Source organism: Paramisgurnus dabryanus, chromosome 2 (assembly GCF_030506205.2).
Source record: "Paramisgurnus dabryanus chromosome 2, PD_genome_1.1, whole genome shotgun sequence".
In the NCBI taxonomy this organism is placed as follows: Eukaryota; Metazoa; Chordata; class Actinopteri; order Cypriniformes; family Cobitidae; genus Paramisgurnus; species Paramisgurnus dabryanus.
Window position 1 is genome coordinate 27,765,753 of NC_133338.1, and position 26,790 is coordinate 27,792,542.

The window sequence follows — 26,790 nt, forward strand, 5'->3', positions numbered from 1 at the left end:
AAAACTTTTTGCTATTTTAGATTTAAAAAACACATTTATAATTCTGTTTCCTCACGGGGAACAAAAAATGTCCCCATAAGGTACAAAAAATACTGGTATTTTCCGGTATTATCTTTATCCCTACTGTAGGGATTACTAGGTAGGTACACACACACAGGGGCAGTTTTCTTAGTCTTAATTATATTATGACATTTAAGTAGTTTTATCAAACATACCATACAAAAACAATACTAGTAGTGTGCATCTTGAGACAAAAGAATGGCAATAATATAAGATATGGCAGGGAAAGATGTTTTTAAATTAAGGCAGCTCAGACATACAGTTGAGTCTTGGACTAGGATGAGCCCCACAAATTTTACAGTATTGGCTCCCCTCTACTTGTAGTCTCACAGCCTGGTTCCCAGTTGATGCCACTCAAGTTGGCCCTGATCTATGGAAAAGATTTTAACCAAATTGGAAAGGTGAATAGTGCCCCCTGATGGACAAAATAAAAAGGCAAAAACAATGGTTTGATTTAGAGCAAAAACAAATATTTACTGGCATTGTTCTAACCACATGGCTTGTGTCTATAGACTCTGATATTATTCTACTTTTGGAAAATACATTATCTGGAAGGTAAAAATCATTTTAACATATCTAGGGTTTTGCTTTCTTTGTTCAGGTTACCTACATATCATTACTAACTGGTTATCAGCAGCAGCTGCCGCCGATTGAAAAAACTATGTGGTTTAAAAGAGCAAAACAAGTCAATTTTTGATTTAAAATCATTAAATTACTAAAGGATCCAGCTTTATAGAGCCCTTTATGAGTCTGTGTGACAAATTGTCTGTAATCTGCTTTTTAATATGATAAAGCTATTGAAATAAAATAAACCTGAAAATGCCTACATGATCCTGCCAAGTCTTATAAACCTTAAAGCCTACTGTATTACTTACCAGATATAAGCATAATCTAGTAGAGATATTAGAGGCACAGGGTTATGAAATAACAGCTGTACAGTGACCAAGTTTCACATAAGCTTCCCCCAACAGCTGAGCAGGAATCAACATAGCTTTCAGTTGTCGCACTAATCTAGTCAATTGTGTAGAACAATCTGTTGGCCCCCTGTACATTCAATTTTATTGTATATAATCTTAAATCCCATAACATTATTTTAAATACTGTAAATGCACACTGCTATGAAACACCACAAAAGAAGAATGTACAAAAATATAAAAAAATACTGAGACATAAGTTATCTGGATTTAATTAAACTTGACTTAAGTAAACTTGGATTTCACTTGACATTTAAACCTTATTTGGGTTGTTCTTGTAAACTAACATTGGACACCATGTTCTGTAAACACGGTGATTTACGAAACTAATAAATTTACAGACCATCTTATTTATTTATTAAGAAAAAACAATGTAAAATCTCACATCATTAGATCAGGTATGTTTTACAGTGAAACTCAAGGAAAAATCATTCAAATGAGTTTTGTAGCAGCATTTGAAAACAATAATCTGAAAAAAATAATATTTGACCACTTAAACTTAAAACTGGTAAGCTAGTTTGAAGCATGGATATACATAATAGCATCTTATATTTCATGTATACAACTTCTCCAACTGAGCATAACTGCTCTTTAAGACTCTTCAAGTCCAGCCAGAGTGTTTAACTTGCATGTGTTTATATATCGATAATTATTTCATTATGAATGTCTTATGAATGTTATCTCTGCTGGTCCAAGTTGCTACCTGTCAGCAAATCTCCTCCACAAGATCTATTCAACAACTCTTTCAGTGCTTCATTGACATCAGTATTAAACACACTGCTAAAGCTACAGTTCGGGAAAGTGACCTGAAACGATGCCACCACCTCCTGCACCCACTGCAGCTCGGCACACAGCTCGATCTGCAGGGCATCGAACCGTGTTTGCCTCTCCTTATACTGCTCACTAACCCTGCTAACGCTTGCATCCACGCTCTTCATGTCTTCCTCGACGCTTTTCCTCTGTGCCTCGACTTTACGAAACTCGTAACGAAGCTGGGATAACTCATGTCGGATGCTTTCGCTCTCCTCTTTGTACCACATCTCCTTCTCGTTGTAGATGGATACCATAGCATCAATGTCTTCCTGCAGGGAGTCTTGGGTCGAGGCCAGTTGGCAGAAGGTGCTTTCCATGGTTGAGATTTCCTCCTCCACTTGAGCAAAGCGTTCAAAGTTGACGTAGGTGTTATTGGGAGGCATACTGGAGTGGGACTTAATGGTGTACTCCTTGAGTCGTTTGGTCTTCAGCTGCCTTCGCTCTCTCTTTCTCTCTGGAGCTTTCCTGCCCTCGTCCTTGTGCTCATTAGACTGAAAACGGACAGATGGGGAGAGTTTTATTAGAAAATATACAACATGCATGGTCCTATACAACTATTGATGCATACAACATATCATACCTTGATCCAAGGGTGGTTCAGGGCATCTTGAATCGTGAGTCTTTTTCTGTAATACATAATTTTTATGGTAACTTTTAGCATATTAGTTATATTAAAAGCATCGCAGTTTACTCTCTATAACAAGCACAAAGCACACACCCTAACACAGATATACCTATGCACTTACTTGGTGTCTTTTTCTAACAGTTGTCGTATAAAATTTTTGGCAAGCTCACTGGTGTGGCCAAAGAACTCATCGTCAAACTCATAGTTCATGGCCGAGATATTTCCCAGTGTGTCTTGCTTTGTTTCTCCTAGGAAAGGAGACGCCCCGCTCAACCTACAGTTAGAAAGCTTATTAGGGAAATATCACTAAAATAACAATTACGTTGTAAGTTAAAAAATAAGAAATAATGCATGTTGCAATCTTCATGTGTACTTACAGAATATATGTAATAACACCAATACTCCTATAACAGTAAAGAAATATTTTACTTAGTGTAATTATAAAGACATCACAAACAAATAATTGAGATGTTTATTTTTTACACTAACAATTGAGGAGTTCAGATGCAAAAACCTCTAAGTGCGCCTGACAAGTTTTCTTGTAAATGGGCCGTTTCTATCAGACTCTTGTGTTTAGGTTCAGTATTTTCAATTTAATGGCAATGAAAAGGTTATGAATAAGGTTATCTTACACTCTAAAAACCAACGGTGCATTTTTAGTGCTATATAGCACCTATAACGCACCTATGAAGAACCATACAGGGGTCATTTAGCACCACATATGGTTCTACATAGCACTATATGGTTCTACACCGGTGCTACACAAGTACTTCATTGGTGCTATATGGCACTTAAAATGGTTCTCCTATGATTACGAGCCAAAAACCACTTTTGGTGCCATTTAGCACCGTTTATTTTTATGCTGCAAAATACATGCAAGCTTTTTTGCAAAAAAGCTTTACTTCTAAAAAAATGCACTTCTTTGGACAATACACAGTAAACAGTTGCAAAATCACTAAAAATGTAACTAGAAACACTGCAAATAATTAAATCAGAATGTAAAAATTAAGAAACTGAACCACCCATTAGGGGGCGCTGTGATCCACAGCACTGCCACATTTGGGTTGTATTCAGGTCCAAGTACTCACACAAAGGACCCATGTTTGAATGTGAACCATGGTTGCCATCATTCATCCAATTCATCTTTTAAGCTTTTTAAGGACTTTGTTGAAAAACTGACGGATTCTGCCAACAAAGCAACATTTATAAATGGACTCAGGGCAGGATTAAGTTTATTTGAAGCGAAGGTATTTGATGAACATATAAAACGTGCCAAAAGCATTCAGTTAATATCATCATCTCATTTTCGGTGGAGGTAACAGTGGTTTTTGCATTTGAGCTCCTCACTTGATCTTACCACATATCTGCTTCCAGTCCCAGTGGTTCATAATTTACAATTTCTGGAGCTGAAAATTAAGCAACAAGACAGTGAAATACCAAGCAGTAAAAAATAAACAAAAATATGTCAGTGCGGCTGCAAACATTAAGCTTTGGACAGATCATACCAACAAATTCTGGCGTTCCAAAGATGTTTTTAAATTCAACCCCCTCAGCAATTTTGTGGGCCAAGCCAAAATCAATGAGTTTGATTCGGGGCAGGGGAACATTCTTATCCAGAAGCATGATGTTTTCGGGCTGCCAACCAGATAATAAACATGATACGCACAGGAGTACACTAACACTCAAACATACATACAGACATGCTTTTGAACAAATATACAAATGGTTAATATGTGTTATGGCTGCTCAGCTTTTTGAGACCAACAGGTGTACCTTCAGGTCAAAATGAGCGATATTCCTTGTATGCAGATATTGCACCCCCTCTAGAATTTGTCTAATAAACTGTGTGGCCTCCTCCTCACTCAAAGACTCTTTCTGGGCCAGAAAGTCGAAAAGCTCTCCTCCAGACACCCTACAAAAATACATAATCGAATTTAAACATAGTAAAAACTTTAACACTGCATTAAAAAAAATCACTGATAAAATAAATATGTTGAATGGTCATCATAAGTCATCATTTTAGATAAAAAGCATCCACCAAATGCATAACTATAACGTAAATGTACAGCAGACAGTGAAAAATATTATCATTATACAGACATTATAAAAATTTTACTATAATTCTCATGAACATTTACTGTAACAACAGCATGTTTACTGCATATCTTTGTAATAATGAAGTCTTTTGAAGTAGCACACATGCAAGGTCTACTCACAGCTCCAAAATCAGCACCACATCTGTCTTGTTCTCATACACATCATGGAGCATTACAATATTGGGATGGTGTATCTGCTTCAGGATGTTGACTTCCCGCTCGATCTCTTCTCGCAACACACCTCGTCTACTGGCATTACTCTGACGCTTTTTTATGAACTTTGCTGCAAAGTCCCGGCCTGAGCTTTTTTCACGACATTGTTTAACAATTGCAAACTGCCCACTGAAAAACAGAAACATTAAAGAAAAACAGATAAACAACTATTTCATGTTTCTGGAAAAACCAGAGAAAACATTTAAAATGTGTAGGCTATATAAGCCATAATGTATTTGTAATTGTCTTATGCAGGAGGAAAAAATAAATAAGCTTTAGTAAAATTAACACAAACCTGAATCACAGATAAATATTTCAGATTTATATCAGAATATCACTGTAAATTCCCAATAGTCTACAAAAAGACTCAAAACAAGTAAAAAGCCATAACAACAACAGCTTCTAATGTGTCACTTACTGTAAAGGTCCTTTCCTAAAATGCAGTAATCATATTATAATGTAGCCCAGGGCCGGCCCTGGCCAATTTGCTGCCCTAGGCAAGATTTCACCTGGTGCCCTTTAGAATCACAGAATCATAATTGTGTTCCAATAATTTTGTTCATAAACTTAAATAAATATTCTGTAAACACACACATGCACACATACACACAATACCCTGTTACTCAGGCATTTGATCTTGACATTGTTAAAATCTTGTCTTTTTTACACTGTACATTTAACTTAAAATATTTAATGTTTGTACAAGAAAACAGCTCTTATAAATGAATTATTAGTAGCATGTTGTAGTGTCGCGGGAGATTGTGCTCATTGTTAAATAGCTTTGTGGCTATACTGCATTGAAGCGGCAGTTTAAAATATAAACCCAGAATTCAGCCAACGTCAAGAACAAAAAAAAAAAAACAATAAGGCCGAGACGCGGGATTTAAATTACGTTACACGGACCATGGTTTAAATTTCAATGTTTCTGGACAAAAATACCAACTTTGTCTGGTATTAATAAGCTGCACATTGGAGTGCTGGCTGCTCCCCGCAGTGCTGAAGACGCGTGATGGCACATATACACAGATATTTACGTGCAATCTATTGGAAAGCGGAGGAGTCATTAATTGGGTTAGTAAAATAACGAAATAACAGCTTTTAAATAGAAGAAAAAAGTTTTTTTGTAAAGAGATATTTTTTTAAAGTTTAAAAGTGCAGAACTCTTCTCAATGGGAAGAAAGCTATACTTTTCCCCTTACGTGCAACCTATCGGAAAGCGCAGATGAGTTAGTTGGGTTAGTAAAATAATGAAATTATAGATTTAAGTACAAAATAGTATTTATATAAAGAGAAATATTAAAATAAAAAAGTGCTGAACTCTTCTAAAGTGGAAGTAATAAAGTAAAATAACGAATAATAATTATATAATAACGAATAATAGTTTCCAATAGGTTGCACGTAAATATCTGTGCTGCCACCAGTACTCCGTCCGAGCGCGTCTTCAGCACCGCGGCCAGCACTCCAATGCGCAGCTTATTAATACCAAACAAAGTGAACAAGTTGGTATTTCTTTGTAGAAACATTGAAATTTAAACATGGTCTGTGTAACATTATGTAAATTCCGCGTCTCTGTCTGATTGTTGTTTCCGTTTTCTTGTTCTTGACGTTGGCTGATTTCTGGGTTTATATTTTAAACTGCCGCTTCAGTGCAGTATAGCCACAGAGCTATTTAACAGCATGATCTTCCGAGATACTATGCTACTAATAATTCATTAATAACTGCTGTTTTCTTGTGCAAAATTAAACATTTATAGTTAAATGTTTATATACATATATTAAAAAAATATATAATTTTGGCGCACGGACGCCCCAAGGGGTCGGCGGCGCCCTTAGCATTTGCCTATTCCGCCTATGCCCAGGGCCGGCCCTGATGTAGCCTAAAACATCCGACCAGCATAAAGGTAAATTACCTTCCAAGTTCCTCTCCAATCTCGTAGAAATGTTCAACCTGCTGTTGTTTGAAAACAGCCATTCTAGTCTTAATAAAGAAACAGATATCATATCAGTCTATTGGAATTACAACATGATATACAAATCTAATAGATCGCGTGACCTAATAGTTCATTCATGACGGCCAGACAGTTTTAGAACCTTCATGTGTGCAAGATAAGGATGAGTCCTCGCCTATATTTAGACTAAATGTAAACGAACAAAACCGAGACCTATTTCTCAAAAGCAGTTTTATCAGTAAATAATGACTTAACTTGAACTACGTGTAGTACATCTGACTTTCACAACATTCAACAAGTAACAGTTAGCATTTTGTAATGAGATAATGCGGCACTCCGTTTTAAAGATTCTCATATTGCGTCAACCGTTAAAATATAATTTCTTATAAATTCACTTAACACTTAACAGGTAAGTAAAAGTAACCTACCTGTCATATCCGATAAATGTAATTTTCTGAATCTTTTCACGCGCGTATTCTACTCAGAGCTACGTAGGACACGAGCGTGTTTCTAAAAGAGGACACGACAACTGTTGATCTCGTGCCTGACTGACAGCGCTGCAGCTGAATGTGAAAGACGGCAACACACGACAACAGACTTGTCCCCAAACTCAAAAATAACTAAACCTTAATAGCCTATATATGCAGTTAGTTTTTTATACAAACAGTAATTGTCAGATTAACTAACAGGGTTACAATTAGCACGCAAAGCAAGCATAAAGTCACCATCGACAGATATATTGTATTAAATACACTATTTGACTTGGCAATATAATGCAAATAATGTTTAGGATGTTGCTTGGATAATCCTACTACACATACTGTACAGTAGGCCTATAGCATTCTCATTTTACTTATTAGTGTACAAGAAATTATATCTGCTAAATTACCTTATATAGGTTGTTGCTTCAAACAGATGGTCTGATTTATCTTTCTTACCTCTTACTTTCTTATGTGCAGGAAATAGCCTGTTGGTCAGACAAAATCTTCACATGCTAATACATTTTCCAAGATGTATTACATTTTCCAGTGTACATTAAGAAGAACCACGACTAGGCAGCCATGGAGGCCAAGGCAGGGCCGGCGCTAGGCAGAGTAGGCAAATGCCTAGGGCCTCAGCTTGGAGGGGGGCCTCCATAACTGCTAAATCCATGTTCGCTAGTCCGACAATCACTACTGACTGCAAGCAATAGATAAAGTTTTAATGTGAGTTCGACTTTATGCGGCGCCGCTGCCTCAAGAACCGCAGGCGGATGGCATCAAAATAACATGAGAACTCCTCTGTATGATTTCTCGATTCGCTCTCGCTGTGTTTTGATATCATCCACCTGTCAGTTCTTGCAGCGCCGCATGAAGTTAAAGAAGCCTAGATGAACAGCATTCAAATCTCTGCAGCTGACCGACTTTGAGTGACACTGAAAGCGGCTATCACGTCCTTTGTTTCATGCAAAAGTGGCATGCAAAGACAGTTCAGCACATTATGCAGGTATTTTGAAATAATGCTTTCTAAAAATAAACTTAGCATTGTTCTTCTGTGTATCAATGTCAGTTCAGGACAGATCAAACTTGAGTGCTGCTGACTCTGTTTGGACACTTTGAATCACGTGGTGAACTGACTATTAAAATAGTACAGTTAAAATTTTTTGTATTTAAAGTCAAACAGCAAACAAAACTGCCCTTACCTAAAGTAAACTGTCTGTATATTTTGTAAGTCCTCTACACTTTATTTTTGTTTTCAAATCATGAAAACATAATGCATATTTATAAAAAAACTCTGCTTAGTAGTTTGTCTGTTTAACTTCCAGTGGCTGCTGATTTGTTTGGATATTTATGGCAGTGGTTCTCAAATTGGGGTACGGGGCCCCCAGGGGGGCCCAGTTTTATGACATTTTATAAAATACATTAATTTATCATGAATTCTGTGAAATTAAACCTAAAAAAAATAAGGCAGCACTACTTTTGTATAATTTAATGTTTTGTTTAATTAAAATGTGAAGTTTTAAACAGTTTTTTGTCATAAATTTTCTTTGGGGGGGCCGCGAAGGAATGCACCGTACACAAAGGGGGCCGCACCCTGAAAAAGTTTGAGAACCACTGACTTAAGGTATAAAAGGTATTGAAATACATATGAATATATACATAGTCTAATAAATAACTTTATACTGTATATTGGTTCAGTAAGAGGGGAATTCCTCTTCATACCCAGCTAAAATAAAAAAACAAAAGTTTTCTAGGAGGTGTTCATCTGTAGTTTTTTACAGTTAGGGTTTTGCAATGTAGTGTTGTCTTTTTAATTTTACTCTTTGGAGAAAGCAAAACTGTTATCCTGTTTTATCCCCAAAAGTTGGTGTTTTAAATAAATTACTGCATCCACAACAACAAGTTGACCTGCCTTTAACACATGTGGTTTTGGTTAATTTCCAATTAAATTTTAACATTAATTTAATCAATTTGTTAACTTGATAAAACAGAAAAGTAATAGGGAAAACATGTTTAATCACTGTAGTGCTTAAATGATTTCACATTAATCTGAAAGTTAGAGGGGTGTGAGAGGCCTCCAAAATAAATGTTGCCTAGGGCCTCCAAATATCTAGAACCGGCCCTGGGCCAAGGCACTGATTTCTGGTCACATTATGTTGTTTCAGTCTGATAGAGAGCTGTAAAAATAATCAATGTACTCTGTTGTCTCATTCTAACATGTTTACTGCTGACATAAACTATAAACTTCTAACACATGACTTCTAAGCTGATTTAGTTTTGGTCATTGTAATAAGTCCCTTAACATGTGAATTATAGAAGAGTTGTATTCAAGTAATTGTTTGAATATATTCAATATTGTTTATTGTATGTATATCGTATATGTTGCAAGATTATCATGGACCTGATAGTAATTTGTCAGAGCCTGGGAAAATGTTTACACTTGTCAACCTTAATAACTGCCCTGCAAGTAAGAGTGAATTTGAATGCAGCCCATTATGCAAATCCTGCTCAATTTGTCTGGTGTAGCTGTTTTGTTTAATTTGAAATCCAAAAATAAAGTGTGTAATTTTTAGCTTAAATGCAAATATGTAAAATGTAAATACTATGAAATGTGCCAGGTAATGGAGAGAGAGAGAGAGAGAGAGAGAGAGAGAGAGAGAGAGAGAGAGAGAGAGTGTGAGAGAGAGAGAGAGAGAGAGAGAGAGAGAGAGAGAGAGAGAGAGAGAGAGAGAGAGAGAGAGAGAGAGAGAGAGAGAGAGAGAGAGAGAGAGGTTAACCCAGGATAATACGAGGGACCCAAATGCAGCACGGAACTTTCAAAAAAAGTCCAGGTTAGGAAAATCATACACAATTAGACATAAAAAAGTTGTTGTACACATAAACATAACAAAAAGTTGTGTTGTACACATAGACATAAGGGCAGAATAAAAATAAAAATGAATAGCAATGGGAGCCTCTAGTGGCCAGCACAAGTCCATAATCCTGACAGAAGTGATTGTTTATTTTGACATTACCCTATCCTGCTGAAAGCCATATTCCTGTTTTGCACCAAACAGTTGATCTGTTGAGAAATCATTTTAAATGTCTTTATGATTTTGAATTTATGAATGGCTATTACTAACTATACCTGACAGAATAAAAACTATGTATCTATACTTAGACACATCAATAAATAAACCTTTCAATATCTATTTCGTTTGAGAATATTCAAATATATGTTAATATAGGCCAGTCAATGTTCAGTGCCGACCTAGTTCCTGATTCAAATCAGGTAATCTTTCATATTTATATACAGCTCAAACAGAAGCAGCCAAAGATAGCTCAACAAGATTACACAGAACCAGCAAGGCCTACCGACTGCGTGCCGATAAACTGAAACAATAGTGCCCTTATCAGTTGGTCGCTAACACATTTACGTATGAGGAAAATAGGCAAATTAGGCAGATTTCCTGTCACACTGAAGGAATCATGCTATGAATGTTTGAAAACAGAGTTTGTTGGATGTGTGCTGTGCAGTTCGGCTTTCGATTGCAAGACAAAAGAGGGAGATGCTCTAAATGGAGCAAATAGAGGCTGCCATGTACCAAAAGATGAAGATATCTGGGAAGCAGATGGAAAGTATGCAGGGAGTGGAAAGAGAACTTACTATGGATGGAGGACAGAGGGAAGACATCATCAGGTGGTTTGTGGACACTCAGGCTGCGCTACTTTTGTGTGATGGAAGTTTTCTACCCTGGTTTAAAGGATTCATCTCTAGACAGTAAGAACTAATGAGATAATAAAGTTAAGTGCGTTAGTTTAACATATAGCATGCGAAAAAATTCATATGAATTGTACTCTGATGTAAATGAGATAGTGAATGGGTTATACAGTAGGTGGTGGACTTCGGTAACTGTTATTTTTGTAGGGAGGCAGAAGATCACCTCAGGGACATGAATGTTGGCTGTTTCCTTATCAGACTCAGTGAAAAAGGCATTGGATACATACTTTCATACAAGTAAGAATCTTTTCTTGTAGCTCATCTGCTTGTTCCTGTAGCTCAAATGCGTTAGCAGTGCAAAAGGTCATGGGTTTGATCCCAGGCAACAAACATGCTGATACAATGTAATGCACTTTGGATTAAAGTATCTTCCAAATGCATAAATGTAATTTACTAATTTTTACTTACCCACAGTAGAGAAAGAAATGCTGTTGAATATCAGCTATTTTGGTTGTAATTGTGTTGTTTTGACTGCTTTACTGTGTTCTGACAGAGGACAGGATCGTTGTCGGCATTTTGTCATAAATCAAACCAAAACCGGACAGCTCATCGTCTCTGGTGACTCCACCACTCATAACAGTCTCACAGAGCTGATAGATCACTTTACAACCACACCCATCCAGCCTTTTGGAGAGTACCTCACTTCATACATCACAGAGGCTGAATCTATCGAAAAGGTGGAGCATTGCATACTTGGAAAATATGCTGGAAACCAGGATCAGTATTGAATTGTAACTGTCCTTTTCTCGTTCTTCTAGGATCCCAAAAATGATATTTACGACGAGTTTCAAATTAAGCCCACTATTACGTTAGGAGTTAGTGTAAGAGCTCTAAGAAGTTTGTGGGAACAAGCTAGCGGTGTTCATCATGAGACATCTCCTGTCCCACCCTCCAAAAGCAGCCGCAAGCTCACTACATCCACCTCCTTTGACAGAAACAGCCTCTCACAGGTAACTGCATAAACTGCCTTGGTTACCTCCCTGTCTCAGATTACTGTGATGTAAATTGTTAACATATCTGGTGCTTAAATGTTTCTGTATGTATAACTTGTATAACCAGGCTATAAGGATACCAACCCTGCCAAAGAAAAACCCACCACTTCGGAATTCTTTAAGCGCTGATTTTGCTGGTTCACATCCTTGTCACGATCAACAGAGCTTCTCTGAACCAACAACATCTGGAAAGACGTGGGCTGAAGAGAGAGTTGGTAGCGGCAGGAGGGATTCTTGGGACCCTGAGGACTGTGATTCTTGGTTAAAGCTGCCAGAGGAGAGAAAAACTCCCCCTATACAAACAAACCTAACAAACTGGCTCCACAATGAAAACACTGAAGAGCCACAGGCTCCGAGCTTTGAACCCTTTAACCCTTCATCCTCCGGCCATGCGCAACCTTCCACAGTTTCACCCTCCAGCTCTTATGCTTTCATTGGCTTTACAAAAGCCCATACTGGAGATGACCAGCTGCCACATACTGTCCAGATTGCACTGCAGCCCAATCCACTCTACCAGGAGGTGCACGCTAAGAAGGAGGTCCAACCTGAGTCAGAATATGACAATCCTACAACGACGAACTACAAAACCATTTCAGCTGAAAACACCTATCAAGTCATACCTGACCGATGTGAAAATGACACCTATGAGCACATAGCAGAAATCCACGGGAGCAATACCTGTGATGTCCCGGAGTCAGACAGCAACACATATGCAAGTTTGGAGGAAATGCAACAATACACAGAGAAGAAGGTGAGATTTACAAACAAGTATACACATGAATGCAGTAATTTACAGTACATGTTGTGTAAAAAACTGCAACAACTGTTTTTTACAGAATCACAAGTGGTGGAAATTGCGCGCGGAAAGCAAGAAAAAGTAAGATGACAATAAAGGTGTAAAAGTATAAAGGGATTTTTGTATTTTAATATCTGCTACAGTTGCAGATGAATGCATGAATGCAAGCTATTACATTTCCTTTCTATATGATTCAGTCATTATTTTCATATTGCTGTATAACAATCATTCTGTCTTGAGAATCTTCTACAGTTCCAAAATGATGAAAATTGTTTTTGTAAATAAAGTTATTTTAACTTGATTATTGTGATAAAATATAGTTTGCAAATGTATTTGAATAAACTATATTAATTAAACTGCTCAAATCATCTCTATTCTTATCTGTCACATCTTTCCCCTTAAGGGGAAAATATGCCATTTTTACGAACCCGTACAGTTTTTGTATGCCTAAAAGTTCAAAATTTACTCCAATACTAACTCTAATCTAAAATGAAAAGGTATTCCACTGTGTGTATGATGAAATACAGTTGTCTATACATCCCATAACACAGAGAGTACCTGAGTAAGTGTTTTGTATAAGGTTAGTTTGTGCTGTGAGCATGACGACTTCTTGTCTCCTTTAAAGTGAAGTTGAAAGGCATTTCCAACAGGTGTCCTTAAATTCTTCTGATGTAATCAGTTAACTTTACCAGTCTTGAAGTAAATAAATGTATTTAGAATTTATAACAAGAATTTACACTTCTATAAAGAAAACAAGAAAATATACCCCACAATTTCTTATTATGACTAGGCTTGTACAGCAGTATGCAAAGGTTAATCCTTCAAGTGAGAGATAGTTTGCGTTGCCGTCTTGAAATGGGCAAGTTAAGTTCTTTCTTTCACAAACTGCTTTCAAAGTTCTGCTTCCTTTGAAAGATCAAGCTTGGTAAAACATAAAACAAATTGATAAGGGTTTTGCTGAACATATCAATGGCAACACACAAGCTAAACTGCATTGTTACTCACTTGATGAAATCAGGTGCTACAGATCATGTTTTTGAAGTCAAGCAGTGAGAGCTTTCCATCTTTATTCAAATCTGCCTTTTGCATTGTCCTTTGAGCAGTCCCCTCCAAACTAAGTTCCTTACCTGTTAGTCTGTGCACTTTTCTGAAGCACAGGGATGATGAGAGATGGGCCATATCGAAAGGTATAAGGTGTTTTCTAGCAAAATAGTGCTATCCTGTGGAACTAGAACGATTACAAAAATTACAAAACTAAATGTAATCACATCAACCTCTCTTAAAAAATTCTTACGACTTCTTCAAGTTGCTCATCTTTTATTTGTTTCATTTCTTGAGCTAATCTTCTACTGGAACAAAAAATTGTCACAGTTGAGATTTATCTTCTGGAGGTAGAATGGTCCTCCAGCAGGTGTTGCTGTTGTACATCCAAAATCATACAATCTACACAGCATCAAACTAGTTTCCCTGTTGCTTATGTCTGGACCCACCAAAAATTTTTTTTTATACAAATATTCAGGAAAAGACATTTAGAAATACCAAAAGAAATGGTTTATATAAATGTTTTGGGATTGTTTAGTAAATAAAACTAGTCATTAGGTTATTTACAAACAAATTGTATGATAAACAACTACATGTTTAAAAAATAGGGGAGACCGAGGATAGTTGTAACTTTTTCTTCAATTCTGCCTGTATCTTGGAGTTCTTTAAGCCAGTGGATTCAAAATGTAATTCAAACTAGTTGCAAGTGTTTATGTAGTTATTATTTATTGCAGCACCAACAAAAAATCCATGATTTAATTTAAAACAAGAGAAAAAAGTGTTACAATTCAGTCCGGGTTTGTTGTAACATACCCTGAGGTGAGATTTAACATTAAAATTTCCCACGGGGTGAAATGTAGGCTAACATAAAATAAGAATTATGACAAAATGGATTTTGAAAACATTTAATTCAACAATAACTTTAACATAATTGGTGTATGGGTGAATAAAAAAATAAAAAAGAATTAAATGGGAAAAGCTTAATAGTAATTGGCCACAATACTCCTATAATAAGGGTAGATATTAACTATGGTAAACATAAAAGTAAATAGGCCTTCTATAGCAAAAAGTAATTTTCAAGTGGATTTTCATGATACATAAAGAATTTAAAAGTAAAACCGAGCAAAAGTAGCGTAATTTTGCTAAAACTTTCGTTACTACAGCAGGGTATATTAAATAACCTGTCATGTTTGTGGGCAGTATGGCAAGGTAAATTACTATGAATCATCCAAAACCAAAAGTTTGGGTGTTTCCCCAATATTTTAGTAAAAATAGGCGTGGTCGACTTCATGCAGCCCTGTGCAAACTGACCGTCGTATGACATAAAAGTACCGCGAGAGCGATTAGAAAACATAGCTCTCGCGGTGCTCTGATATCAATAGCGGTTCGATATGCGCAGCGTTGCCAAAAGTCGAACCCGCCTAGTGTGTTTCTGTTCCCTTTTGACGCTTGACGCTCATGTCTTCGGGATGACGTCAGTGGAGACACGCCCAGCAGCTTCTTCCTCACTGCTGTGTTCACAGAAGTTCAAGCGCATCTTTTATGGTCCGTTAGGTGAATACCGTTACTCTGCTACCGGACCACAACAAGGTAGCCAGATAGAAAAGAACAAGACATGGCGAAAACCTACGATTATCTGTTCAAACTGCTGCTGATCGGCGATAGTGGGGTGGGCAAGACGTGTCTACTTTTTCGATTCAGCGAGGACGCGTTTAACACCACTTTTATCTCAACTATAGGTCAGTTTTATCGCACCATCACTGTTTGTTTTGTGTATATACACTACGGTAATGTTTATTGTTGTACGTCCATGGGAGGTGAAATAAGCGCTTACATGCTTAACTTAGATGTAATGCGTGTGTTGAAATGACAGGAAGAGGCCGAAGATGTGACAGACTGTTACTGAGCTGTTAGTCTACACGTCGTTTATTGTGCTGTTTAAAGTGACAGAGCATATATTTAACGTTATTACTAAATGTATAAATCAAATGGATGTAGTGCTTTATCTGCAGCTCTACAAAGACACAAGAATTTCCCGTATTTGTCGAACTAGCAAAGCAGCTGGTCTGGTTAGCTGTATGCTAGCTTTGTGGAGTGATCTTTAGTTTGTGGGTTTATAAAGAAATGTACGTGTTTAGACTGATATTTGACCACTTAAGGGTTAAAGAATGACACACTATGCTAATGCTAAAGTGACAAAACCAAGATTGACACACTTGGATTTGTGTGATGTCACAGATAGCATATCTCATATTTTCATCTGATTGCCATGCTTGTAATGTAAAATGTTAATGTTAAGTTGGACATGCTTTTTAGTTCTTTTACTCATCTTGCTAACATTTAACCAACCACTATCTTTGTCAACTTTCTTATCTTTGTTTTTAAAGTCCAACTTTTTTTTAATCAGTAAGTTAGGTCTTTCTTAGAATATGAAACATTCCTATATATAGGGCAGGCATACAAGAAGTTTTACATACAGTACACACATCCATTAAATGTGGACTATTACAGCAGACGGTTATTAGGCCCTTCAGTTATGTATTTTTGACGTTAAGGTGTAGGCCTATCTGCATCATGGTCCAATATGTCATTTCCTGTGAGAAACTGAGCGAGAGTTCCTTGACCTTTTGTCATTGTTATGCCACAGACTTCCCCTATTGCCATGGACAATAGTGCTGTGTCACTTCCCACCCCATGTCCTGTCCGAGCTTTCATTGGTGGCAAGATTGTATGCCTCTGCTGGTGCTCATTATAGACTGCCAAGTTAATTGCCATAATCTGGGATTGGGTTCTGTTGTTACTGAATGCAACAAGTTTGCATACATTTGTAAAGCCTGTCTTTAGCAACGATGCAGCCGTCTAGTAGGCATTGATTTGAAGGGGCAACAATCACCAGCTTATGCATACGTTACGACATTCTGACCTTTCTACACATTCCATCTCTAGGGTTACGCCACGAAAACATGCAAAACGTGCCTATTCCCTTTTCATTGGAAAGCCTTGTGCTGGGTTTTCCCTGATGAGTCTGTTTTACATATTGTCATCACACTGTGATCGCCACTGTGCAAATATTTCATAAGTATAATGGTTGCAATTGTGTTTTATTCGACTGTTATTAGACTGTTACTAAAATCTAAACATTTACATTGTAGGAATTGACTTCAAAATCAGAACAATTGAGCTGGATGGAAAGAAAATCAAGCTTCAGATCTGGTAAGAAGTATATCAAGTCAGTGTTTCACTGTATTAAATATCTTTTTGTACAGACAATATTTCAAAATGTGACCCTGCCTGTGAAATCCAAGCTAATTATGAGATTAGGAGCATCAAAGGAGCATCACTCATTGATTTTAGTCTTCGACTGACCTCACTCAGTGCAGTTTTTCAATATTTTACTATGTTCTTACCTCAACTTAGACTAATTATTACATACTAGGGCCGGGACTTTAACGCGTTAATTAAGATTAATTAATTACACAAAAAATAACGCGTTAAACATTTTAACGCATTTTAATCGCACTTATTAACGGAGTCATTCGTAAATGCTGCAGACCCTGTTTTAGTTCGAGAACTCCGGAGTTGTGCTGCAGTTTAAATAAAAGTAGACGGAACCTAAACGAACAGCTGATTTTAACGGGACAACGCATCAGTTTCAAAGTAAAAATTATTTATTCTGGTAAATGGAGGTTTGCAACGGAGGTTTTGCCCAATAAACATCTACCAACAAACTACAGATTATTTTAACATGTATCCTAATGTCTGTTATATGTTAATGTTTGAGTATTGCTGGGTTTAAATATTGTTGTAATGTTGTTTTGTTTCAATTTAATTAGCTTATTGCGAGTTTAATTTAAGTTTTGTTTGCTACTTTAAAATGAATTTCGTTTCAAATAATTTGTCTACTAATTATAAACAATGTTTTGTTGTTAGGTTTTGTGAATATAAATTAAAAAGAACATTAAAAGCAACACCGTGCATCTCATTGATGCATATGCTACCGAATGCCAAAACATGCAATGAGTAGCCTATATCACTTAAAAATCAGCTTGGCAGTCCCCAGAAATTACATTTACACGCGCATTTAGAGCATATAGCAGCACGTTTGATTTGCGGTGTGCTTAAGACTTTCAAAAATCAACTTCATATTAATTTTAATAGGCTACTTTGACGGAGGACACGCACAGAGAATAGCGACGGCAGGTAAAGGAAAAAAGTTAAATGGTGTTTTTCTGACGAATAGAGTCAGTTTGTAAGAACATTTTTAAATGGACTATAAGATCATCAATATGAACTCTGAACAATGAACTATTATAAACATAACAGCAAGAAAACCTGAAGAGGATCTTGCAACATTAAAGAAACAAGCATTTATGTAGGCTAAAGCTATATATCACCTCTTATTTTTTAATTTTGTTAAGTTTCAATGGTAAGACTAAAAGCGCGTACATTACGCAGCGCTTTTCACATCTGAATCCCACTTAAGAAAACTATAAACGATGTGCAACTTAAAAATGTGCATAATATATTTTTTATATTTTAATTTTAATATAGGCTATATAGTATATTATGTTTTGTTGTTTTTATACGTGAGGTGGGGGATCCGCGCAAATAGGTACCGGAACACAGACAGTCAAAACAACACATTAGTGTTGATTCTGGGACAACAAACTGCGTCATCCTGGAATCCACCCATCTCTGTGTTATTATTGAAACAACACATTTTGTGTTACTTTTAACACAACATGTTTTATACTTGAACACAAAATCAACACAAAATGACACATAATGTCTTAAAATTACACATAATGTGTTAAAAGCTTACCGCACAATGATGTGTATAAAATTAACACATCATTTCTAAGAGTGTATACTAAAAATCCATGTAAAAAAATTACTTCTTAATGTTCTCAGGTCAAATATTTATATGTGATTAAAATGCGATTAATTTAGATTAATTAATTACAAAGCCTCTAATTAATTAGATTAATTTTTTTAATCGAGTCCCGGCCCTATTACATACCTATCTTTTTTTCAATGCATGCACTTCATCTTTGCACAGCGCGTCATGACTCTGTTAGCTTTTAGCCTAGCCCCATTTATTCCTTAGGATCCAAACAAGGATGGATTTAGAAGCCACCAAACACTTCCATGTTTTCCCTATCTAAAGACTGTTACATGAGTAGTTACACGAGTAAAGCCCGAATGCACACTGTGTGATTTCAGCCAGAATTTAGCTGAGACAAATTTTGATATCCTAAAAGATATCTGGAATCCTAGGCTAAAATCTGCAGTCTTTAATCGCTAAACAGGCCGATTAATGACCGTTGCGATTATTCCCGATTATGCAAAATTATCCCCCGACAAAATTCTGGCAGTGTCAGAAATTTTGAGACACTATCCTGCTGTGTGACATTTCCCACAACAACTGTCAGATCAAGAACCAATAGAAGCACAGAACTCAATGAAGCTGTTGGTGCGACATCATCAAACCACCGCAGACTACTAGGGCTATTTCTCAATTCCAAGAACACGAAGAACGGACTTGCGTTCCCGTGGAAATCGGTCTTGCCAGGCGACCTCAGAAGAACAAACTCAGGAGGTTGCGAGAACACAGAACGCACTTGTGAGAATTGAGATGTGAGAGATCTTCCAGTTGGTCACCTGACCCCGCCATTATTTTGCCGCAATGACTTCTGGGGCGTAAAACGATTTCAGTGCGCAAGTCTGCATTTGAAGCATCCTCGATATCAAGAACACATCCGGGTATTTTCATGCGTCCTCTGTACTTGCGTTCTTGAGAATTGGAATTGAACTTCGACAGTTAGATGTAGAGTGAAAACACAAGGACGCAAGATTGCTGAAGAACGCATATTGAGAAACAGCCTAGGGTTGTGTTCCAGTTCTTTTTTATGACGTTCCTTCAGTTTCGTTTACTCGGATGTATGTCATTGTTTACGTTTTACGAGTGCCCACTACTGGTGGAACACTTGAAGTTGGTTCAAATGGAACACCCTAACTTACAGATGTGAACTACTTAACCCTCCATCATTTGAACAGTGCAAAATCGAGCGAGTGAGGGTCTGTTCATATAAACTTCCCTAGTCCACTTGACCAAGTGGAACGCACCTTAAAATGGTGACAGGGATTCCCCTGAGGGGAAGTGTTTAGGGAAGTTTGAGAGTGGGTGTCTAAAACTAGAGTGGAAAGCAGCCAAAATGTCGAAAAGAGCCAGGTGGACTGAACAGGAGAAAGAGAAACTTGTGGAGGTGTCATGGAGAGATAAAGAGTGCTTGTACAATGTTACATCGCCACTGTACTATGATGGGATAAAAAAGGAAGCAGCCTCGAGACAAGTCATGTTTAAAATTAACGCTCGATGTTGTTTCGGTTTGCTAGCCTTCATTTCAACGTGTGTTCGCCCAGCCATCACCGACTGATGATGTAAAACTATGGACGTGTTTGTTTGCGTGCGTCCGATTTTTAAAAGTCTTTAAACTTGTACAGTCTGACATTGATGGAAACTGAGATCATACAGTGTGACATAGATTTAACTACGATCTTGTTCGCACATTGTGGCAAATAATGCAGAGTTCAGACTGCACGATTTTAGCCCTGATTTTGACTCGCTGACAGGTTTTGAGAAATTGCAGACAAATGCCCGAAATCACAGGGAAATCGGTGCTCGTGCACGCAAGTGACAATCACACAGTGTGAATTATCAAAAACGCGATCTGAGAGAATCGCCGACGAGTTGCCGACACCCGTGAGATATTTGGCATGCTAAATATCTGGACCAGTCTGTGATTCAAAATCATGCCGTGTGAAATGTGTTTTGACTGAAAATAACATCGTCCATGACCTACAGCCAATGAGAGAGCAACATACAGGACAGCTGGAAGTTCAGGGAGGAACAGCCCATAATATCAGCAAGCATGCATTTGGTTAAGAAAGGGGCTGCTTTTCTTTTTGCTACAAATGAGCGCACATGCAGTTTGTATGGCAAGCTTCTTGCGGGCTACAATTTTTTTATAATAATATTAATAATCTGCAGTGTCACGTGAGAACTCCGGTCTTGCACACGCGACCTTGCATTGTTTCTTTGTTCGTTTGGCTGTGAGACGTTGTTTTGCGGACTGGGACAAAGTTGTCGGCGATTCTTCCTATGGTAAAGTCATGCCGTGTGAAAACCCCTGTCGCCGATCCATTGTGCAGTGTAAAAACAGCAGTGACTGAACGCTACCCCAGATAGTCATGCAGTATGAAAAGACCTGTGACCCGACTACTTTGAAAATCGTGCAGTTTGAACTCGGCATAACAATCCTAAAGGACTATTTAAAATCGCACGGTGTATACTGGGCTTACGAATGGTTGCATAAAATAAAATGTGGCAATTTTTTAAGTGGATTAAAAATGAGAACTAATAAGAATAAAATTGTTTTTGACAATGTTCTTTACATTTATATAGGATGATTTTTGTCAACAAAAATCATCAGTCAATCACAAAAGAAAAGGACTGGGTCACAATTGTGTTTTAATTTTTCCCTAAAGGGATACAGCTGGGCAAGAAAGGTTTAGAACCATCACTACTGCATATTACAGAGGAGCAATGGTAAGGCATATTTCCTTTATGGACTAAATAATTGTTATACGCTTAATTAATACTTAAGTTTTGCTCTTTTCTGTCTCGTCCACAGGGAATAATGCTGGTGTATGATATCACAAATGAGAAATCATTTGACAACATTAAGAACTGGATCAGGAACATTGAGGAGGTGAGACAAAGATGTTCGATAAAATAACCTTGACACTAGAACCGCCACAGGGTAGAATTTACACATTGCTGTTTTTCAAATGTACATATAGATTTTCAATAAAGTATTCAAGTCTACCAATCATTGACTTTTACTTATATTGTCTAATTTACAATCCCCTGTTGTTAAACATAATTAAGATAAAAAATATACCTGTAAGCGCCAGTGGGTCAAATTTACCTAATGCGATTATAATTTTGCTGACATTTTCGCAATACTTATAGACCCTTTTACAGCTCATGTGATCAAATAGCCTGCACGCGCATTTAGGCAACAGAAGTGGTGTTATTCCCCATTGGTTCTAACGTGGTAGCAACTCAGAAGTTTCCCAGCATCAAAATGTCTGGTTGTTGCGTTTGATAATTTACTAATATACATATTTATGTATCTGGCAACTTTATTTTTGGCCATCTGCTAACGTCTACTATCCACTCCACTTTAGTACACGGATCTGGTAGCTGTGTTGAAAAAGTTGATAAAGTCAACTTTTTAAAATAATTTTCTCTGTCTGTGTTGCCTCATTGCTGATTCTTGCCATACTTCCGTTGCCTAAATGCGCACGCATACGCTGCCACGTTATCATTGTGTACAAACAGTAAAAGGGTATATGTTTTAATATTTTAACAATGTCTTACTCAAATTACAAATAATTAAAATAATAATAATAATAATGAATTGGGTAAAAATGTGCTTGAATTTGTCATTGCATTATAGATGGTTTCAGCAGTAACAACTATAACAAAAGGATTTCGGGGGAACACACGTAACTTCCGATAAACTCAATAACAAGAAAGTCCTTTTAGAGTAGTTTATTTTTTTTAAGTTATATTTTTTATAAAGTTATTTTTTAGCCATTTACGACAGTGACGGAACAGAAAAGTACAGGGAGGAGAGTGGGGTATGTGATCGGCCAATGACCACGATCCGAGAATCAGACTCGGGTCGCCGAAAGTGCGAAAGCACCACATGCCACTAGTCAGATGATTACACAAACAGAAACCGGAAGTAAAGTTCCGACCAGACGTGTAACCGTGACAACGCACGTGCATCCGATGAAACTCGTCTGTACATGCATTGTATGCAGTGTGTTGAATTTATTATTGCTTATTACTGTCTAAATAGGCTAATTTTAGTATTTAAATAGCATTGGGTGTCTAAATATACAATTAATGACATTTATTTATTAAATAAATATGTATTTGTTTCCTTCCAATTCTCATTGTCATTGCAGTTTAGCCCGTATTCACTGATAAAAAGTCTAGCCTGCTTAAAATAGCCTTGAACATAAAACAACAGGACAAAAAACATAGTTCATGACAAAAAATAATTAATGACTCAAGACATTGTGAATACAGTGACATAATAAGTTTTTTAGCCATAACAAAACAGTAGTCATGTGCATAGGTAAATTTTACCCACTGGCGGTTTTATGTATAAAACGTTTTAAGTGTTAAAGCAAGATACAGCTGTACTTGTGATTTCTAACATCAAGGGCTTGATACTAGTGCCTTTCCTTTTAAAGTAATTTGGTTTTTGTTTGTTTGTTTGTTTGTTTTTTTTAGAATGCATCATCAGATGTAGAACGGATGGTATTGGGCAATAAATGTGACATGAATGACAAGAGACAAGTTTCAAAAGAAAGAGGAGAAAAGGTATAGTAGTTTTTAAATGACTAAAGTATTAGTACTGTATCTCTTCTGTTAATAAATCTTACTACAATACGACAAAGAAAGCACGTTACATTAATAAGGCTAATGTGTCTCTTTCTTTATATAGTTAGCTATTGATTATGGAATCAAGTTCCTGGAAACCAGTGCAAAATCCAGCACAAATGTTGAAGAGGTGGGGTTCATTTTCTTGTTGAAATGAATGGAGAACCTAATATTACTGTCTTTAGAAAGTATTATAATCTCTGATCCTATGCCTTTGTTTTTCAATGCTAGGCCTTTGTCACACTTGCTAGAGACATCATGACCAGACTAAATAGAAAAATGGTGAGAATGCTTTTAGAAAATCCAACCTTTGTTTAAAATCTTATGTAAGATACATTAGCATACTGTTAATATCATTACTGTTATATTAAGTCCCGCTTGTATATAAAAAGCCTTTACTTTGTCACTCAAAATTTAAATGAATCATGTGCATTTATATCCAACACTAATGCTAAGTTTTTTTTTTTCGCTTGCCTGTTTGCATTCAGAATGAGAATAACCCTTCAGGAGGTGGAGGAGCAGTGAAAATCACAGAGAATCGATCCAAGAAGCCCAGCTTCTTCCGCTGCACTCTGCTCTAACCCGCCAGCTCCCGCGGCCTCTGTGTGAACGATGTCATTTTCCCGTGCGTGCGTGAGCTCAGTATGTGTGCGTCTGTGTGAGCGTTTACAGTACCACTGGACTTTCAGCTGTTAGCTGCTGCTGAGAGCTTTGGCCTTCTCATTAATACACATTTTAAAGGCCTGAAAGATTACGGTAGAAAAAGGACTCCTAAAAGTCCCCTTTAAACCAAAATATCCATCATTCGTCCACCCAGTATGGATATATTTCAGCTTAATGTAGCCTGATTGGAATTCTAAAGAGCTACTTTATTATTTTTTCCGAATGATTAATAATTCATTAGACAAAATTTGAATTGTAGTTACATTGATATATTGCTTTGTCACTATTTGTTGAAGAAAAATATCCAATAAGATTAGAGAATATTAAACTCTTGCTATTATGCAGGCTTTTGGCAATAAAAGAAGACTTTGGATAGTTAAATGTATTGGTCAAAATGAAGGACATGCAATATATATATTTTATATATTATTTTGAATGTTATGTTTTGTTGTATTGAAGTCCATTTTATATATAGTTTAATACGATTCCTTTGTTGTTTTGTGTTACTCTTCCAAAGCCGCAATAAACTGTGGAATCAAAATCAATGTTCCACGAGCTGCAGTCTTCCCCCGCGCTTTACCCACCTTATGCCATTAACAGTAAGTAAACAGACATTATCCAAACTGTGATTGGATACTGTTTTTTCCGCAGTCAAAATTTCTTTAATCTCTTAAACAGTACTAAAGAATAACGAGAATGGATCAAGACCATTTTTTTATAACGCTTGTTGAAGCAGCAGCCAGCTAGGCCCTGTATATTAGTATATACAGTATTACATTTACTAATGGTATTATATTTTTATACTCTACGCATATACGTATGCATCTTTTACTTACCACTGCATAAAAGCCACCTAAAGCATGTGCTTTTGTGTGACTGATGTATTGTTGATACTTATTTTTCTAACTCATATTCATGTCATCACAGTATTCCGGTCTTTTTTTAAATCCACCTTTTATAAGACTCTGAACGTGAGGTCATGTAGTGTTTACAGTACCATTGCAATGGTATTTTTTCTGTCATGCACTGTTACTTGTGTGTGTGTGGTTCTCTCGTAGAACCTCCTCACTGCATAAACCACTGAGGGCCTGCCTCTAAAGTCTGTCTGTCTTAAAATAATGCAGGATTGTACTAGCCTGAATCTCTCATCCCATGAGCTTATAGATATATTACCAGGCATGGACAGAACGGATGCACTTGATTTGTTTTTTTGCACTGATTTCGGGAAAAATGTGTGGAATTGAACAAATTAAAATGTGCTGAAACGAGCTATGATACTTAAGTCTTATTATAAAACTACTCAGAAGGGGCAGGAGATCAGAATTTTGTAAATGACAGGGGATCAATTTCTTGCAGAGATTACCATGTGGGCCAGGTTTAGATATCATTGAAATCTTTAAAATAACAAAATGATTCAGTCTACTGTTTATGTTTAGAGGTGAACGATTGCTTGAGTTCCATTGACAAAATTCTTGCTCAAAGTCATGCCATTTTAACTTAATGGCCCTGTTGTCATGATCTGAATATGCATGCAGGCGCATTTGCATATTTTACAATGAAACTGTGACGGCACTCGACCTCCTAAATGAACAAAGTCTTAACTGTTTAATGCTCCTTTTATGTCCCATTTTCTAACATGTCTTCCTTGACTTTCTTGTCTGTTCTGTAATATGTCAGTGTTAACTGATGATGTAAAAATAATAAAATATCTTTTATAAGTTATCTTGAGGTCCTTAATTCTTTCGTCATATAGGCACAATGTAACTATAATGTTAAAGGTGTGGTGTGTAAATTTCTGCAGCATCTAGCAGTGAGATTGTGAATTGCTCAGTTCACCAAAACACACAGAGAAGCTACGGTAGCTGCCACAGGACAAACACGTCATTGTCGGAAACAACTTAATAAAAAAGTTTGTCTGTTAAGGGCTTCCGTAGAAACATGGCGGCACAAAATGGCGACTTCCATGTTAAGGGACCCTTGATGCATGTAGATAAATATGGCTCATTCTTAGGTAATAAAAAACATAACGGTTCATTATGTAAGGTCTTCATACACCACTAATAATATAGTTTTGTATGTTATATAGCATTTCTGTCAAGAGATCCTTCTAAAAGTTACACACTGCACCTTTAAAAGGCAAGAGGTATGATGTGTAAAAAAATGCAGCATTTAAACAACTTGGTTTTGCAAGTCAAGTAAACCTACTATTTTATGTTTTGGCTTGTGAAAAGTTGACATAACTTATAAAATCAAGTTGAAATTGTTTAACTTAGATTTTTAAGATAAAGAGCACCAATGGTCAGAGTCACGATTTTACACTTCCTTTGGTGTGTAAGTGTGTATTAGGACATGTTAACCATATGCAAAAGGTACAAACCCCAAAGTAAATGATGACGCAAGTTATCATCTCCAATGTAAATCTCTTTTCTTGGACTACAAACACACGGATTGTAGGCAACAGTTTACTGCCTGGATTGGTGATGGAGACCAGTGGTTCTCAAACTTTTTCGGCGTGCGGCCCCCCAGCGTACGGCGCATTCCTTCGCGGCCCCCCCCAAAGAAAATTTATTACAAAAAACTGTTCTAAAACTAAACTTTTAATTAAACAAAACATATTGAAATATTACAAAGTAGTGCTGTTGGTTAGTAGCCTTGTATTATTTTTAGGTTTAATTCCACAGAATTCATAATAAATTAATTTATTTTATAAAATGTCATAAAACTGGGGCCCCCTGGCACCATCTCGCAGCCCCCAGTTTGAGAACCACTGATGTAGACAAGACCGACATTATCATAATTCCTCCCG

General features: G+C 36.8%; 3 protein-coding genes across 4 annotated transcripts; 2 read left to right on the forward strand and 1 right to left on the reverse strand.

Annotated features, from left to right (window-relative positions):
• Positions 1-1,374: 1,374 nt before the first annotated feature.
• dapk2a (death-associated protein kinase 2a) lies at positions 1,375-7,798 on the reverse strand. 2 transcript variants are annotated; one of them, XM_065267765.1, is made up of 10 exons: positions 7,669-7,798; positions 6,692-6,759; positions 4,689-4,910; positions 4,246-4,384; positions 3,978-4,107; positions 3,830-3,878; positions 2,850-2,876; positions 2,594-2,746; positions 2,428-2,473; positions 1,375-2,338 (listed from the first exon to the last, which is right to left on the reverse strand). In XM_065267765.1, exons 2-10 carry the CDS (start codon positions 6,751-6,753, stop codon positions 1,712-1,714), a joined length of 1,455 nt encoding a protein of 484 aa, XP_065123837.1. In that variant the 5' UTR covers positions 6,754-6,759; positions 7,669-7,798; the 3' UTR covers positions 1,375-1,711. The 2 variants fall into 2 exon arrangements, with proteins under 2 accessions (XP_065123837.1, XP_065123836.1); XM_065267764.2 differs by lacking the exon at positions 7,669-7,798 and adding an exon at positions 7,159-7,299.
• Positions 7,799-10,713: 2,915 nt separating this feature from the next.
• On the forward strand, positions 10,714-13,080 carry sh2d7 (SH2 domain containing 7). Its single transcript, XM_065267858.2, has 6 exons — positions 10,714-10,969; positions 11,117-11,206; positions 11,463-11,646; positions 11,728-11,919; positions 12,029-12,712; positions 12,798-13,080. The coding sequence occupies exons 1-6, from the start codon at positions 10,767-10,769 to the stop codon at positions 12,840-12,842; spliced, it is 1,398 nt and encodes a 465-aa protein (XP_065123930.1). The 5' UTR covers positions 10,714-10,766; the 3' UTR covers positions 12,843-13,080.
• A 2,194-nt stretch (positions 13,081-15,274) lies between these two features.
• rab8b (RAB8B, member RAS oncogene family) lies at positions 15,275-25,706 on the forward strand. The gene is made up of 8 exons (XM_065267825.1): positions 15,275-15,537; positions 16,951-17,011; positions 21,347-21,407; positions 21,493-21,570; positions 23,172-23,261; positions 23,386-23,451; positions 23,553-23,603; positions 23,810-25,706. The coding sequence occupies exons 1-8, from the start codon at positions 15,414-15,416 to the stop codon at positions 23,900-23,902; spliced, it is 624 nt and encodes a 207-aa protein (XP_065123897.1). The 5' UTR covers positions 15,275-15,413; the 3' UTR covers positions 23,903-25,706.
• The last annotated feature ends 1,084 nt before the right edge of the window (positions 25,707-26,790 follow it).

Excerpts from the sequence above, each read along its gene's own strand:
- dapk2a (XM_065267765.1), bottom strand. The coding sequence starts at position 6,753 with ATGGCTGTTTTCAAACAACAGCAGGTTGAACATTTCTACGAGATTGGA. Across the intron at positions 3,879-3,977 it reads TGGAACGCCAGAATTTGTTG|CTCCAGAAATTGTAAATTAT; the intron begins GTATGATCTGTC and ends CTTAATTTTCAG. Across the intron at positions 2,877-3,829 it reads GGACTGGAAGCAGATATGTG|GAGTATTGGTGTTATTACAT; the intron begins GTAAGATCAAGT and ends TTACTGTTATAG.
- sh2d7 (XM_065267858.2), top strand. The coding sequence starts at position 10,767 with ATGGAGCAAATAGAGGCTGCCATGTACCAAAAGATGAAGATATCTGGG. Across the intron at positions 10,970-11,116 it reads AAAGGATTCATCTCTAGACA|GGAGGCAGAAGATCACCTCA; the intron begins GTAAGAACTAAT and ends TTATTTTTGTAG. Across the intron at positions 11,207-11,462 it reads GGATACATACTTTCATACAA|AGGACAGGATCGTTGTCGGC; the intron begins GTAAGAATCTTT and ends GTGTTCTGACAG.
- rab8b (XM_065267825.1), top strand. The coding sequence starts at position 15,414 with ATGGCGAAAACCTACGATTATCTGTTCAAACTGCTGCTGATCGGCGAT. Across the intron at positions 23,452-23,552 it reads CCAGCACAAATGTTGAAGAG|GCCTTTGTCACACTTGCTAG; the intron begins GTGGGGTTCATT and ends TTTCAATGCTAG. Across the intron at positions 23,604-23,809 it reads CCAGACTAAATAGAAAAATG|AATGAGAATAACCCTTCAGG; the intron begins GTGAGAATGCTT and ends GTTTGCATTCAG.